This window comes from Clytia hemisphaerica, unplaced genomic scaffold, assembly GCF_902728285.1.
Source record: "Clytia hemisphaerica strain Z4C2 unplaced genomic scaffold, Clytia hemisphaerica genome assembly, whole genome shotgun sequence".
Classification (NCBI taxonomy): Eukaryota; Metazoa; Cnidaria; class Hydrozoa; order Leptothecata; family Clytiidae; genus Clytia; species Clytia hemisphaerica.
This window is the reverse complement of record NW_027103760.1, coordinates 353,549-371,074: the sequence shown is the minus strand read 5'-3', so window position 1 is coordinate 371,074 and position 17,526 is coordinate 353,549. Positions and strand designations below refer to the sequence as shown.

The following is a 17,526-nucleotide window of genomic DNA, read 5'->3' as shown; positions in this document are numbered from 1 at the left end:
AAAATCCAAAGCAACAAAACTTCCGACGGCAAAGTGCAAGTGCAGAATTTCTTACCTTTATCCAACGGTTGTAGTAGTCAATGACTGTTGCAACTTGCGTCTGAAAATGAAGAAAAATTGAAGGTTATAAAGCAAAGAAAGAAAACTGGACTTGAGAAATGAACCCTTTTCAACCTTTTTTCACGTTTTTTATGAGGACATCCAAATATTTCGAAGCCTACGGATGTTCTTAGCTTTTTGAATTTTAAGCCTAAAAAAATGTTCTTATTTTCACTATTTTGCGATTATTATTTTGTAACTTTCTTAGAAATTTGTTATCAATATTTTAGCCATCGAGGCCTTACGTCCTTATTATAGTTTTTTGTGCAGAAATTTTTCGCTATTTTGTAGATATTGAGGCGACCTAAAAGAGATAATGGCTATTTTTAGTTGAGATTTTAGTTTTCAAGGTTTTGAAAACGAAAATGTAATCTTCTATTTACCTGCTGTAGCATGATCTCGGAAACCCATACTAAAATGAAAAAAAAAAACAAAGATAAAATATAGGGCATAAGTAAGTAAGTTTGCGACCGCAGTCGAGAGCGACCCGAAGGCTCCCTTTTCTCTAGCTGTCTACCCGAAAGTGGGAGAGGGCGCCACTCCTTTCCCTGGATTTCTCCACTTACCCTTGATCCGTCTCTTTAGTTGCTGAGCATCAAGCAAAGAGGCATCAAGTACCATTTTGGGAATCTTTGGTATGACGCAGCTGGGGATCAAACCCACAACCTTGCGCACCGCAGCTGTATGCTCTCCCTTTATGATACCGCATGATAGGACATATATTTCACAAGGACAAACATTCCTGGACTCACCCATGGTTATAGGAGTAAGGTCTCAGAGTTAAAGTAAGACTTTCCCAGTTGGGATGAGAATTGAAATCACATTTTTAGAAACTAATTTTAGGGTACTTTCACCACTTTTAACACTTCAAATCTTTAGTTGGTAGGAGGCAACAGATCTGTGTTCAAGCCTTAGCAGAAAGAATCGGCTAGCCAAATACTTCTAAAATAAACGAATACACAAAAAGCCCATACAGTGAATAATACAGACCTGAGTACGCCCTCTTGTTTTCATCTTGACATTCTTTAGCCTAAAAACGAATAATGAAAACAAATCATTAGATCTGATTTCTAATTTTATCAACTTTATCAATTTTATCGATTTTCGAAGCAAATTGAACTCTGTGACCTATATTTAGAAAGTTTGGCCGCGATTTTCGCTTGGATTTTTAAGATTTTAAGTCGACTGTTAAATTGGCATGTCCAAGGCAGCAATAAATATGTGAGTCTTAAGACTCGCTATAGTCATATTCTGATTACCGAAACCATATATTTAAATTTCTATATCGGACGGAGGATCAAGACAAAAATAACATTAGATGCTAGAAATTTCCAACATGTTTCGGCCAGGGCCGTTTTCAAGGTATTATTTAAATATCTAGCTAGCTGGCGCGCGCAGTACGTATCTCGTTTGGTAAAATTGTGTGCGCGATATACTAAAAAATTAGTCCCTATATGGCTAATTTCTAACTGATGTTGCTGTTGCCAGCTAGCTTAGAAGTAGACTATATTTACTTTTTTTGTTTTTTACTTTGTTTACGGATATCATGAAGTAGCTTACAGGGGTCGAAAATTTGATCGTTTTATGAAAAGATTGAAAATGTGTCACTTTATTTTACTGCTTTATCTATTTGTTGCTTTTATAACTTTAAAAGTTTTGAATATAGCAGATTTGATTTTTTGAAAAACATTAAAATAAAGTTATTTTCCCTTTCCTTTACCAGGTTTCCTTATATCGGGAATCTAGTCATAAATTGAATTAGAGTGTGCAAAGAGCAATATCCTTGTGAATTGAAACAGAAAAAATATTCAGATATATTAGGAACTTCATGACCAGAAAAGATTAGATTAATTTAAAGGTGGCAAAGGTATCATATCACTAACTTTCTCAAGCTTTTATATTCTCAGAAATGAAACTCTAAAAACTCATAATCATAGAACCAAAAGATTAATCTTAGGTTCCAAAAGATTGTACTCTTAGGTTCCAAATAAACAGGGCCTCCCGCTTGTTAATTTTTCGAAGATTTTTCAACCCCCCGGACCTTATTAGGACCCCCCCCACCCCCCGTTAGTAATTTTTAAGAATATTCTCAGCTGTCAAAGAGAAGGCCTCTTATTTTGCTCTAAATAGCCTGATCTTTGCCTATATTTACCTTATTTTTGGGTTTTCAGAAGTCAATTAGCCCCCCCCCCCCGTTTATAAAAAATCTCGAAAATTTTCCAACCCCTCCCCCCCATTTATTTGGAACCTAAGAGTAATAATGCTTCCAAAGTCAAGATATTCAAAGACGTGTTAGAACGTTTTTATATGGCACGTGGTCCATGATTTTTTTATATAAGAACAAAGCATATAAAAAAGAGGCTTCGAAGTCAAAAATCTTAAGAAGTACTTTGGCTTAAAACCCAAAAACTTTCGAAAATCTGAAGGCTTCAAAACTTTTGGACGTTCTTATGAAAAAAAAACGTGTATCTTTGTTCATCATCTAACATGACATGGGATAAGAACAGTTGCTATGAAAGGTTTCTTAATTTCTCGCGATATTGACAATCATTGTATCAAGGTTAAAATATTTTTTGATCTAAAATATTCAAGATGATAACATTTTTATTAGTATTGGTCAATTACCTTTCTATAAAAGGCGTAGTTTGATTAATATGTAGACTAGAGTATACTTTTTGCTGAAGTTAGCTTTTTGATAGTTTTTCAAGAGGAGGAGTACAGTCTATCAAAGAGCCTTAAATGGAATTCGGGCTAATATCTACGTAGACGTCCATACAAAATATCGGGTGTTTGATTCCGACTCAATTTTGCAATTCATATGACAAGAGGATATACGTTTTTTTCAATCTATTGGTTATTAGTTGACAATCTTTCAGTAGTTTGGATATCGACCTTGGTAGGGATACAACGTTTCTCTCTGTTGATTGAGAGTTAAGGAGTTTCTTAAAATCAGTGTTTTTCATTTGTAATCGTGCGTAAATCCAAGTAATCGCGATAGTCGGCTTCGATTCCCCGATCTTACCGGTTTGATTTCCCGATTTGGTTTGCGTTTGCGCTCGCACTTACTAGGATATACTCTTTTAAATTTTATGTTAGATATATTAAGAAAGGCTGACCACGATAAAAGATGTTTTCATAATGGTTCGCTATTCAAAAATGACAATTACCGGAATTTGCAGTCGTCATTACGGCTATTTTTGTCATAATATGCTATTTTATATCTCTATTTGTCGCTAGTACAGAGTTGTTTTTCAGATCTTATATAAAGATACAAAGATAGATTGAGTCGGTATAGTGCCATAATCTTGGATTTTTAGACAGTCTTACCACTGCATTCACAAGTTCCAAGGGCAGCAAGAACATTTGAAGAAGTGTGGGAATTCAAACCGGCAATACTCGTTTGTAGGGTTGACTCGTTCATCGCTCTATATCTTAAAGTTATTGATTCTGTCCTAAAAGCTAATTCAAGCAAAGTCTGTCTCAATATAATTTGCAACGGAGACAAAAAAAAGCTGTAACTTTTGATAGAATTCGAATAAGATAGCGTTTTTGTACTAGTTAAAAAGATAACCCGGAGTGGAATATTGTGAACAATTAAAAAAGATTAAAAAATGGGAGAACGAAGATGAAAAATGAAGAAGAAAAAAAGTGTGAAATTTCTTTTATCATATCAATGATTTTCTAAGATCAGAGAACCACTCGTGTGAAAATGATAGTCATAGCGCAATCATTGAAGAAGTTTCTATTCTTCTTCTTCATTTTCAATCTTCATTTTCCAATCTTTTTATGAGTTTGTTTTTCATTATTGTAATATTCCACTCCGGATTGTCTTTTCAACAAGCACAAAACCACACAAAACCGCTATCTAATTTGAATTCTACTAAAAATTATAGCCTTTTTTGTCTCTGCTGCAAATTATTTTGAGACAGACTTTAGTATCTTGAATTTCTCATACTGGTTCATATTATGTTGGTCTATAATGAGAGTTGTTTTATTTCAAACTGACGGCTTCATGGCGTCTCCACGCCAATAATCAGGTATGGTAGAGAATCGGGTAGAGACACCTTGAAACTGTGAGTTGAAAATAAGAATTTAGTCAACTTATAACAGATGAGAGATGGAGTTTTTATAAGATACTTTAACAATTGGTCATTTGAAGTAATAAAAACGATGCATTCTTTAGAAAAAGTAACAATATTGTTTTATTGCTGGTTAACGACCAACCAAATCAAATGAGAGCTTGTAAAAACTCTATCTCGTCCCAACTTATAGTCTATCATCCTATATACTATTGCTGTGTGAAAACTGGCATTGACAGTCAATTTATACTCATAACACTTTTCTATAACATTATCGAACACTCTATAAGTGAGAAAAAAGCTTCCGAGTACTTAAACTTTCATTGGTGTTCCCGTTTCATATCAGACACATATTTTATATCGGGACAGTGTCTGCCTATTGTTATATTATGCCGATATAAGCAAAAAAGTGTTTTTCTTTTCCTCTTTCTGACCAGTCTTGCTCCACATCCCTGTCAATCCAATGTGTAAAAGCTTGTGAATTAAAATTGATGAGTAAGCAAACGATATCACTCTTTTTTAAAGTAAAACCTTTATGCTAACTGTTAAATTATTGTTGTTTAACATTTTCAGAAAAAAACAAAAAAAATCCAGACAAAGCATTAAAAACACGAAAATATGAAGAAAGTACCATTTGTTCACTGGGTTGCCTTTGCAGTGCTTGTTTGTCTTGTTTCGACACAAGCAGAAAGAATAATTTTAAATGTCGGAGACACTTGCAGCCCAACATTAATCGCTCAGTCCTGCCACAAATTTGTACGTTCAACACCACGACAGTATACAGTGTGAGTTACTTTGTCTGATTTATTAGGCTATTCAATTTTGAATCCGTTTTTTTATAAGAGCAAACTACATAAGAACATAAGGCTTTGATGGCCAAAATGTTAAGAACAAGTTAAGAACATTTTAAGGCTTCGCGGACACCCAGTTTCTTAGGAAAAGGGACAAAAATATTTAAAAAATAGCGAAAATAAGAACATGTTAAGAAAATTTTTAGGCTTGAAACTCAAAAAGTTGAGAACATCCCAAGGCTTCAAATATTTTGGATGTTCTTATAAAAAAAGGTGTAGACACACTTTATACCACTCAGGCTGGGTAGTTTGGCAAAAAGAGGCACGGGGATGTACTGCTGGTCAGAGAACCTTTTTTAACCTTCATGAGTCATAGGTAGGGTTGCAAATGGAAAAATGGAAAAATCAGTTCCTTGTGGTTGAAGTAATTAGGAAAAAAATTGAAATTTTGGTTTAAATTTAATTTTGAATTTCAGTCCAATTATTTGGCAAAATTCTTAAAAACCGACTCCCACGTAGGGTTCATTATTCAAACCTCAGCGGAGTACCCCCGTCAGTCGGTAAAAGTAGTACCTCCCCCCGTGGTCTTTTCGGGTGCATGTCACTAGTCCGACACTTTCTTGTCCGACAGTAAAATAGTCCGAATCTATAAAATAAATTTACAATTTAGAAGTCTTTTTTTCCGATATCACTTTTGTCCGAAAACGAAAGATTTTAGAGTGTCGAATGTTGAATAAGGGTTTTCACTGAGATAATATTAATAAAAGTTCATTTTGGCGGCATTTTGACATAATTAGAAATAAAGGACCAACCAAATTTGCGTAAAGATAATTTATTGCAAAAAGAATGCACCGCCTTTAAGTGTTCCTTTTTGCATGTTCAGAATTATGCTATAAGGATTGTAAATTGCAAACTTTAATTCCAGCCCCCACCCCCGTCAAAAAAAAGAAGGGTCGTAAAAACAGCTTAATCCAATTTCTTGACTCTTGAAAGCATAATCCTAATAAGCTTCCCAAAATGGGCTCTTCCAGAAAAAGTCCGTACATGGGGGGTGGAGGATATAATGTCCAGGGGTTCATGACTCGCTTTGTCCATGGGGTAGAAAACAACTGTCCAAGGGGTAGATATCATTTGTCCAGGGGGTAAATACCATTTGTCCAAGGGTATATTTTTTGCTGTCCATGGGTTGAATTAGACTAATTTGTCCTAGGGGTGTTGGTTGATATGTCCATGGGGAGAACATGAGGACATGGTTGTCCATGGGGAGACCTGGAGACCTTAGACCCGAGGACATGTTGCAGAGGACATGTTGTTTTCCTGTTTTCCATCCCCTGCTGTTTTCCATGGGAAGAACCGTGAGGACATGTTGTCCATGGGGGAGAGGGGAGAGAACATATGTGTTGTCCATGGGGGAGACCTGACTGTTGGAGAGAATGTCCATGGGTCGGTCGTGTCATTTGTCCAGGGGTTGGAGAAGGGTCCTTGTTTGTCCATGGGGGAGAAATCAGATGTTTTGTCCATGGGGGAGAAATCAGGATGTTTTGTCCATGGGGGAGAAATCAGGATGTTTTGTCCATGGGTATTGATAGTATTGATAACGTATTATTATTATTATTACCTTATTACCTTAATGTCAGAAATTTTAGCGACCAGAAAAGTTCGCAAGTTAGACCATTCACAGATTTTTTCGTATTTAGTGGGATCTTAATTTCGCGATTCAACAGTATTACTTAAACTAATAAACTGCCTCTGTTCCTTTGAAAATACAAAAGAATGTTTACTTTATTTACCTTGGAAAATACAAAGAATAACTACCTCTTTTTGCTTTGAAAATACAAAGAATGTTTACTATATTTACCTTGGAAAATACAAATAATAACTACCTCTTTTCCTTTGGAAATACAAAGAATGTTTACTTTATTTACCTTGGAAAATACAAAGAATAACTACCTTAATTCCTTTGGAAATACAAAGAACCCTAAGTCATTTTCCTTTGAAAATACAAAGAATAACTACCTCTTTTCCTTCGGAAATACAAAGAATGTTTACTTTATTTACCTTGGAAAATACAAAGAATAACTACCTCTTTTCCTTTGGAACTACAAAGAATGTTTACTCTATTTACCTTGGAAAATACAAAGAATAACTACCTCTTTTCTTTGGAAACTACAAAGAATGTTTACTCTATTTACCTTGGAAAATACAAAGAATAACTACCTCTTTTCCTTTGGAAATACAAAGAATGTTTACTTTATTTACCTTGGAAAATACAAAGAATAACTACCTCTTTTCCTTCGGAAATACAAAGAATGTTTACTCTATTTACCTTGGAAATACAAAGAATAACTACCTTTTTCCTTTAGAAATACAAAGAATGTTCACTCTATTTACCTTGGAAAATACAAAGAATAACTACCTCTTTTCCTTTGGAAATACAAAGAATGTTTACTTTATTTACCTTGGAAAATACAAAGAATAACTACCTCTTTTCCTTCGGAAATACAAAGAATGTTTACTCTATTTACCTTGGAAATACAAAGAATAACTACCTCTTTTCCTTCGGAAATACAAAGAATGTTTACTCTATTTACCTTGGAAAATACAAAGAATAACTACCTCTTTTCCTTTGGAAATACAAAGAAAGTTTACTTTATTTACCTTGGAAAGTATATTGCTTTTACCCCCTGGACATTCCAATTTCACCCCCTGGACATTCCAATTTCACCCCTTGGACATTCTAATTTCACCCCCTGGACATCTCACATTCACCCCTAGAGCTTCTGCCTAGATACCCACGGACATCCCATTTTTACCTGTAATTTCCAACTTTGTGCCAAAAGCTTTTAGAATAAAAGAGGGCATGCATGCTTTATTGGGCTATTCCAGAAATGAAGAAATATAATTTTGGAATAAAGAAATGTAATCTTCGTTTTCCTTTAAAAATACAAAACACATAACACTCATATTCTTTCAAATATTGAAGATATGCAGGTTTCATTTTCCTTTTACAATACAGGATATCCGACATTAATTTTCCATGAAATTCATGTAACAATTATTTTCTTTCAAGTAACAAAGACATGCCAATTTCATTTTCCTTCAAGAATACAAGACACGTCACATTCATTTTCCTTCAAAAATACAAGACATGAATTGTTCTTTTTCGTTTTGAAATACAAGAAAAGTAAAGTTTATTTTCTTATAAAATATTAAAGAGATACAGCTTTTACTTTCTATAAAGCTACAAGACAAATTATTTTTCTTCAAATATTCAAGTAAAGTAGCTCATTGGTCAGCCCCGATGACCCTTCAAATCTCTTTTTTCCAGCGTCTCCAGTGTTGCTTTTTATTCCGATTTATTGGTATAATTCCGATTTTGGATTATTTTCGGAAACAAGTTATCGGGAAGACTTTGGCGCGAAAAATATTTTTCTTGGAAGAGAAAAGAAACACATAACTTCATTAAATAAAAGATTTGCGCATAATCATAAAAGATCACTATAATTAAAAGAAAAAAGTGAAAAATGATTTTTTTTGTTTATTCAATAAATTGAAAGAAGCTATTGCATTGTAAATAAATAGAGAGTGTAAAAGAAAGTTTTTTATGATTGGTTTTGAGGCTTTCTTGTCTGGAGAGTTTTTGTGTGTAAGAAAGGAACGTCAAAGTGTGGCGTAACATAAACTTAGAATCGTCATAACTTTTGATTGAGTTATCGAAACTGGACGGAATTTCCTAAGCAGCTTCCTCAATACACGTTTTTTTTTATAAGGAACACGTTTATAAGGAACTCGAGGCTGAAAATGGTCCAAAAAAATAAGGAATTGTTAAGGAACTGCTCAGGCTGAGAATAAGAAAAACAGTTTTAAGGAATCCAATTTTTGCGAATCCAAACTTAGCAGCTATGTAAATTAGGAACTCGATAAGGAACTTTGAGGCTGAAATTTTCTGTAAAAATAAGGAACTCCAGGCTCAGAGCAAAGGTAAGGTTCCTTCCCGGGGGGGTACTACCCTTGTCGACCGACGGGGGTGCTCCGCTGAGGTTCGAAAAATGGACCCTACGTGGGACTCGAAATTTGCGAAAAAAGTGACCCTGAATGGGACTGAAATTCAAAAATTTTCTCAAATTTTCTACTTTTTCCCCAAATTTTCCAAAAATAGGCACCCTACGAGGGACTGATTTTTCTATTTTGGTGTTTTTGCGACCCTACCTGGGACTCGTGGAGGTCAAAAAAGGTACCCTGACCAGCGGAGCATCCCCGTAACCCATCTTGCCCTAGTACCCCCCCGGGGGTTCCTTATAAAAAAACGTGTATAAAATACCCACGCTTGAGACGTATGTACTTACTAAATGTTAAGTCTAGTCCTAGCCAAAGAATGCTATAATAATATTTTAGGATGATTTTCCCAAAAAAGTTAAGAATATCCATGATGAAATGGATTTACACCATTCTTATAAAAAAGCGTGTACTAGACAGCTAACTGTGCCCCGGGGGAGGCACTTTATAGGCAAAATTGGGTACGGAGACGTGCTGTTTGTCGGGGTTCCTTTTTTAGGCTCTGAAGATATCTGACAGGTTCCCAAATTTACTAATTTTCAAGATGTGTATCGGACAGGGTCGATTTCTTATTATTTTGGACAATTTTCAGGGTGCAAAACAGAAAATCTTTCAAATTTTCGTCTACTTTTTTTTCAGGGCGAAAATGGGAAAAATTTTCAATTTTTCGTTCTGACCAGGGTCCCAATTTTGTCAAAAATTCATATCTGACAGGGTCCACTTTTCAAACTCCAGCGGCACGTCCCCGTCGGCCGTCAAGGTCAATGCCCCCCCCCCCTGGAACCGTGCACTTCCACTATAAACGAAGGGCGGCCTTGACTGGAGAAAAAATGAATAAATCAACATAAAAATGCAAAAAATGAACAAAAGTGACGAAAGCCACAGTGAACATATTATAAAGCGGCCGCCCCTTTCTCAGAGAATAAAGAACAGGCTTAAGACATTCTAACGAAAAGATTTATGTGAAATTCCAAGGATGAAATAATCTATCACATCTCTGTCTGCTTTGGACAAATTCAACTTTGTGTTAAACTTTTTTTTGTCTGAAGTTCAACCAAAATGAGCTTTTCAACCTCTTTGGCTTTAACATCGAATTAGGTTTCTTGATTGTACTTCCTTCTGATCGTTTTAAGCTTATTGGGCTGACCTTCCAGCGCAGCTGGTTTATTTTCTAATTAAAATATAAGAGATGTAATGTTCATTCTCCTAAAATAAAAGGCATGACGTGTTCATTTTCCTTCAAAATTACAAGACATGATGGGATTTTCTTAAAAATACAATGGAAACAGTGTTAATTCAACCAGGGTTTGAATTAACGACTCGTGATTCACGAGTTAGTTTTGGCTCAGATGAAAAAAATCACGAATCAAAAGAATTAGGAATTCAAAAAAATTAGGAGGAAAAAATTTCATTTCTCTAGCTGTTAGTGTTAAAGAAAGTATCTTGCCCCACATCTTTCTCTATATGTTCTTTCTCTCTTTCACTGGACATGTGTTACTATTCATGCCACACCCTCATTAATTACAAAAAGCTGATGGCGTGAGTTTGTTAGTTGTGTTTACTTTGTGATATTTTTTATCTAAGAATCAACTGGCTTTTCATTCCATTAATAAACTCATTTAATATGCAAAAGACTATTTATTTGATCTTCAACGCCCAGAAAGCCTACTAGACAAACAAACTTTTTCTTCACTAATTTAATATGCATAACACTATGTATTTGATCTTTTAAACATTCAGAAAACCTCTTAGACAAACAAACTTTAGTATGCATAATACTATTTATTTGATCTGTTTGATCTGTAATGTCCAGAAAGTATGCTAAACAAACACAATTTTGAAGAGTGATATAATAGCATTTTTCTCCACATGCGAGTAAATAAAACATTTACAAGAAAAAAAAGCACACTCCATCATTTGAAGAAAGTGAATGAAATTGCGTCTTCTTTAATAACTACACACAAGTTTTATTCTTTGAAAAATGACTAAAAAATATATACGATGATGGTCTAAGAAACGTTGTTACTAAAAGTGGTAACACAGGGTAACACATGGTAACAGGGGGTAACACTAGGGTAACACATGGGTAACACATGGGTAACAGGGGTAACACTAAGGTAACAGGGTAACAGTTTGAAAATGGTGGCTCTGAGGGGTCGGAAATTTGAAAATTGACTTAACCAATGTTGTTGGTGAATACAATGATAGAATGAATGATGCTAGTCAATGCAATGATGGAATCGATGTTGCTGGTGAATGCAATGATGGTGTTACTGGTGAATGCAATGATGGTGTTACTACTGGTGAATGCAATGATGGTGTTACTACTGGTGAATGCAATGATGGAATCAATGGTGCTGGTGAATTCAATGTTGGAATCAATGGTGCAGGTGACTGAAATGATGGAATCGATGTTGCTGGTACTGGTGAATGCAATGATGGAATCAATGGTGCTGGTGAATGCAATGGTGGAATCAATAGTGCAGGTGACTGAAATGATGGAATCGATGTTACTGGTGAATGCAATGATGGTGTTACTGGTGAATGCAATGATGGAATCAATGGTGCTGGTGAATGTAATGCTGGAATCAATGGTGCTGGTGAATTCAAGGTTGGAATCAATGGTGCAGGTGACTGAAATGATGGAATCGATGTTGCTGGTGAATGCAATGATGGTGTTACTGGTGAATGCAATGATGGAATCAATGGTGCTGGTGAATGCAATGGTGGAATCAATGGTGCAGGTGACTGAAATGATGGAATCGATGTTACTGGTGAATGCAATGATGGTGTTACTGGTGAATGCAATGATGGAATCAATGGTGCTGGTGAATGTAATGCTGGAATCAATGGTGCTGGTGAATTCAATGTTGGAATCAATGGTGCAGGTGACTGAAATGATGGAATCGATGGTGCTGGTGAATGCAATGATGGTGTTACTGGTGAATGCAATGATGGAATCATGGTGCTGGTGAATGCAATGGTGGAATCAATGGTGTAGGTGACTGAAATGATGGAATCGATGTTGCTGGTGAATGCAATGATGGTGTTACTGGTGAATGCAATGATGGAATCAATGGTGCTGGTGAATGCAATGGTGGAATCAATGGTGTAGGTGACTGAAATGATGGAATCGATGTTACTGGTGAATGCAATGATGGTGTTACTGGTGAATGCAATGATGGAATTAATGGTGCTAGTTAATACAATGGCCCTGAGGACTGAGGGGTAAAAATATAAAAGCCACGTGTTTTAAAGCTATTGAAAGTTAAATAGGGTTTCACTTTCTATCCGTTTATATCATCAATATCAAACTAATAAAATAAGTCATTTTGTCAATATAAGGAAAATAGAATAATGAGAACATTGTACCTCTAAAACTGGCCTTTCCAGTGTTCGCGGGGTGTTTGCTTAATGACAATTTTAATCTAGTTTTACTAAAGGCATCTCATTCGGTACAATAAGAATATTTGGCTTAATAAAGCTTAAAGATACCACACTTATATACAAAAGTATACCAATGTTTTTTGTAAAAAAGCGTCTCTTTGTCAAATTACATCAGGACTTGATTTGGATGTTCTCTACGGTTGAGAGAGCAAATAAACTTTTGTGTCTTTTTTTCCTTTTTTTTTTGTATTTTGTAACACCATCATTGCATTCACCAGTAACATCGATTCCATCATTTCAGTCACCTGCACCATTGATTCCACCATTGCATTCACCAGCACCATTGATTCCATCATTGCATTCACCAGTAACACCATCATTGCATTCACCAGCAACATCGATTCCATCATTTCAGTCACTTGCACCATTGATTCCAACATTGAATTCACCAGCACCATTGATTCGAGCATTACATTCACCAGCACCATTAATTCCATCATTGCATTCACCAGTAACATCGATTCCATCATTTCAGTCACCTGCACCATTGATTCCACCATTGCATTCACCAGCACCATTGATTCCATCATTGCATTCACCAGCAACATCGATTCCATCATTTCAGTCACCTGCACCATTGATTCCAACATTGCATTCACCAGTAACACCATCATTGCATTCACCAGTAACATCGATTCCATCATTTCAGTCACCTGCACTATTGATTCCACCATTGCATTCACCAGCACCATTGATTCCATCATTGCATTCACCAGTAACACCATCATTGCATTCACCAGCAACATCGATTCCATCATTTCAGTCACCTGCACCATTGATTCCAACATTGAATTCACCAGCACCATTGATTCCAGCATTACATTCACCAGCACCATTGATTCCATCATTGCATTCACCAGTAACACCATCATTGCATTCACCAGTAACACCATCATTGCATTCACCAGTAACACCATCATTGCATTCACCAGTAACATCGATTCCATCATTTCAGTCACCTGCACCATTGATTCCAGCATTACATTCACCAGCATCATTGATTCCACCATTGCATTCACCAGTAACACCATCATTGCATTCACCAGCAACATCGATTCCATCATTTCAGTCACCTGCACCATTGATTCCAACATTGAATTCACCAGCACCATTGATTCCATCATTGCATTCACCAGTAACACCATCATTGCATTCACCAGTAACACCATCATTGCATTCACCAGCAACATCGATTCCATCATTGCATTGACCAGCCTCATTTATTCTATCATTGTATTCACCCAACAACATTAGTTAAGTCAATTTTCAAATTTCCGACCCCTCAGAGCCACCATTTTCAAACTGTTACCCTGTTACCCTAGTGTTACCCCTGTTACCCATGTGTTACCCATGTGTTACCCCCTGTTACCCTAGTGTTACCCCCTGTTACCATGTGTTACCCTGTGTTACCACTTTTAGTAACAACGCTAAGAAAAACGATCTCCAAAGCTACAAAATTAAGTTCTATTTTACTTGAAGTTTGTTTTTTAAGGAATTTTTCACGAATCACTTTTGAAAAGTTAAATCAAACCCTGTCCACTACATAAAAAGTAAGGAATTCTTCTATCTTTACCTGTCAATCAATCGTCCCGGCTTTCAATCAACCGTTCTGGCTGTCAATCAACTTCACCCCTCGAATTCATTCAGTTTTGCTTTTGAAAGCAAAGTTTGATTTTTATAAAACTCATAAAGCAAAATTAAATTATCAACTTCAATTCATCTGTACTTAGACTTTAAAGCGAACCTGAAATTGAGGCCTCAAAACAATCATATCTGTAATAGGGGTACGGGAATGTGTCGCTTTCACCTCCACGAGTTCCACCCACGCAGGGTCGCAAAAACTCCTAAATAGGAAAATCGCTCCCTGGATTTCCCTTTTCGGGAAAGAATCTAGAGATTTGTTTCGAGGGAATTTTATTCAAATTGACCTAACGGTGACACCTTTTCATTCGGGCCAATTATACATAAAATAAAGGTTCTTAACAGTTCGCGACATATTCATGAGATTGGATATTTTCGTCCACATCTTTAGAGCGTACTGGGCTATAAATGCTGAACACATCCCCTTTGATATGTTACACATTTTTTATAAGCAACCGAGTTGCTAAGGGTCCAGCCCTGAGAATGGAAAAAAAAATAAGCAACGTGGTCTTAGAGCAACATACACTTTTTTTTATAAGAACAATTTTATAAGAACAATAAGGCTCAAAAATGCCAAAAAATAAGAACAATTTAAGAACAGTGGAGAGGCTGAAAGTATTTTAAAAAGTAGTTTTTTTGTTATTAGGTCATAATGACATAATATTATATGATGGATTATAAAAATATAAGGGATTTGGTAGATAATGAAAATATTAAGCAGTTATTGGACAAAGTCGAAGCCTCGTCCAATATCTTTTCTCGCACGTCCAATATTTTTTTTATTGGATGAGACTGCGTCCAAATAAATGGTTTATTATCCGTTCATCGCTAAAATATTTCTCGTTTTCAAACATAATTCCAATTTATAAGCTCGTAAATCTGGTTTCTTGGTAGTTTTTTATTCACTAGCCATAATTTTCATTAAAGTGCCACCGCAGAAGAACGATCAAATAAGTTGTTGAATTTGGAAAGAAATGTTACTGATAGCCGTTACTTCTGTTAGAATATCATCTCATCTGAAGCAAAATTTAGTCTACAAATATTAGCAATTTGTGTCCATCTCATAGATATCTTCTTATAGAGATAAGATAAAGTTATTTATCTGTTTTTTTTTTGTTATCTCTTTTATTACCAAAATAATGGTATATAATGGTTTGTTTATATCATACTAAACGCTACTGTACTAAACTGCCATTTTACTGTAATAGTCAAACGACGAATTTTTGAAAGGATAAAAATTTTTAATTTGGGTTGCTCAGAGCAGTTAATAACTACTTGTGGTTTGAATAGGGAATTTCCCTTAATTCGACTCCCTGAGGTAATAAAAAAAGACATATAGAGCTTTGAAAATGGGTAATCAGATCAAAACAAATCCGGAAAAGTGTTTTTAATGATGATAAAACAATAGAAATACAGTCAAGCTAAGAATGTTACCGGTACACCATTTAACCGGAACTAAAATACTGAAACGCGCGCGCAAAATTATGAGATGTTTGCCCAACTTCCTTATGCGTGAAGCTATGAATGCCATCCTCGGAAGCTTTAGGCTTCCTGCGGTGGCAAAAAGTCTTATTACGCGCGTCGGATAATAAATAGTTATGGCAAAAAGAATCACTGGTTTCTAAAATCCTCTAAATAGTAAAGTAAATAGCCAAAACTTGTTTTTTACCTTAGAAAAAATAAGAACAAAATAAGAACAATTCAAGGCTCAAAGTGCCAAAAAAATAAGAACAGCCGAGCCTCAGCAAAAATTTACTGGTTCTTATAAAAATAAGTGTAGCCCTGAAACTGAGCATGGACTGGGACAGACAGCAACCAAAAATAACTAATAAGGACGTATTTCCGGCATTATTTGGCATTAAAATACCAAATTTGAGCTATTTTGGACATAAAATGATATAAAAAGCCAAAATCTTTGAAGTTGCTTGACATTTTTGGCTCAAAATCCTTAAGTAACTTTTTGGCTAAAGTCCGGAAATTCCTTAGCAACTCTAGCCCTGAGCCGAAAATTTGGGTTGCTTGTAAAAAAAAGGTGATGATATAGGGGCTGTGTATCGTGTTTAAAATTCTCGTCCGCGTGTTTTTTTAGTTTTAGAAACTTGATAGCTTGATTTAGTAAGTTAGGAGAGATTTTTAAATTTCATTAAATTTTAATTAAAAATTTGAATAATACAATAATTAGATTACTGGAGCCTTTCTATAACATTTAAGCAGGTTACCCCAAAACTAGAATAACTCTGGGACAGGAATTTTATACACGATACGCATCCCCTATATCAAAAACAATTCTGATGATGCGCGCGGCGGCGCCGCCTATGGGCTATATGATACAAGATCTGTTATCAAACCCGATCAAACCGATCAAACCGATCAAACCCTATCCAGACGTTTCTTTTTTAAGGCTTCCCTCGCAAAATAAGGGGTGAAGCTCTTTCCAAAAACCAGTGACTGATTTGAAAGCACATTCATTCTACTAAATGGAAGTTTTTCCCCAACATTTTTTTCGCCAAAAGGTATATCGTGTGTGACAAAAGAAAAAATCTAAAAACAAAGAGAAGAGTTTTTCTCCTTTTTAAATCAATAGGACACCCTCCAAATAGATTCAATATCAGTTTATTTGTTGAGGGTCTCGAAGTTTTAGTTTTAGACCCCCATCATGGAATTTAGCAACTGAACTTAAGAATGCCATTTTTAATGCATTTTAACCTGTAGATTACCAATTTCGATCTTAACCTAAGAATACCGTAAGAATATTTTTGGATAATTTTCGTTAAAAAGTTAAGAATATCCATGATGAAATGAAAAAACACCATTCTTATAAAAAGAAAAGCGTGTATTGCTATCTGCTCGCTTCATATAGCTTAGGTTTTTTTTTTCTTTATTTTACTCATCATTGCTGTTTAAATGAAACAACTTCCCAAAAAAGACAAGTTTCTTTTTATTAAAATCAAATAAAAGTCATTGACGTCATCGTCAGTCTTTTGTTTATTAATAGAAACATTCTATTGATACTTGATATATTTATTCGTTTATCAAAGAAGCAAAATTTTCTCACGCGCATTCTTTCTTTACATATTTTATATAAAGATAGCCATTTAAAACTAAAATTTTTCCGATTTGTTCTGAAAGTATGTTTCAGCTAGAAATGATGATGTGTCGTGACGAGACAGGGGTATAATCAAGGTCATCTAACGTGCTCTGGTTGTCTAGGTAACCCTACAAAGCTTCAGAACACATCTTTTGTAGAGAAAAAAACGAGAAAACACATTATTTTACAAGTTTCTCTTGCCGTAAAGATGATTTCCTGGATTTTGGAACACACCTAACCATAAAGTAATTATAACTTTAGAGACATGTAGTGCAATATAAAAGTTTCCTAGAAAATAGAACACATCATTTGTATAGAAAAACTG

The 17,526-nt window shown here is 35.3% G+C and overlaps 1 protein-coding gene across 1 annotated transcript in view; it reads right to left on the bottom strand.

The window, feature by feature from the left end:
* LOC136805600 (adenine DNA glycosylase-like) overlaps positions 1-17,526 on the bottom strand; it is a 45,078-nt gene that overhangs the window by 10,762 nt on the left and 16,790 nt on the right. Inside the window, exons 2-4 of the mRNA XM_067062166.1 lie at positions 1,090-1,129; positions 483-511; positions 56-100 (exon numbers count right to left, since the gene is read on the bottom strand). Of these exons, the coding sequence (XP_066918267.1) occupies positions 56-100; positions 483-511; positions 1,090-1,129 (114 nt within the window). The remainder of the gene's footprint in view (positions 1-55; positions 101-482; positions 512-1,089; positions 1,130-17,526) is intronic.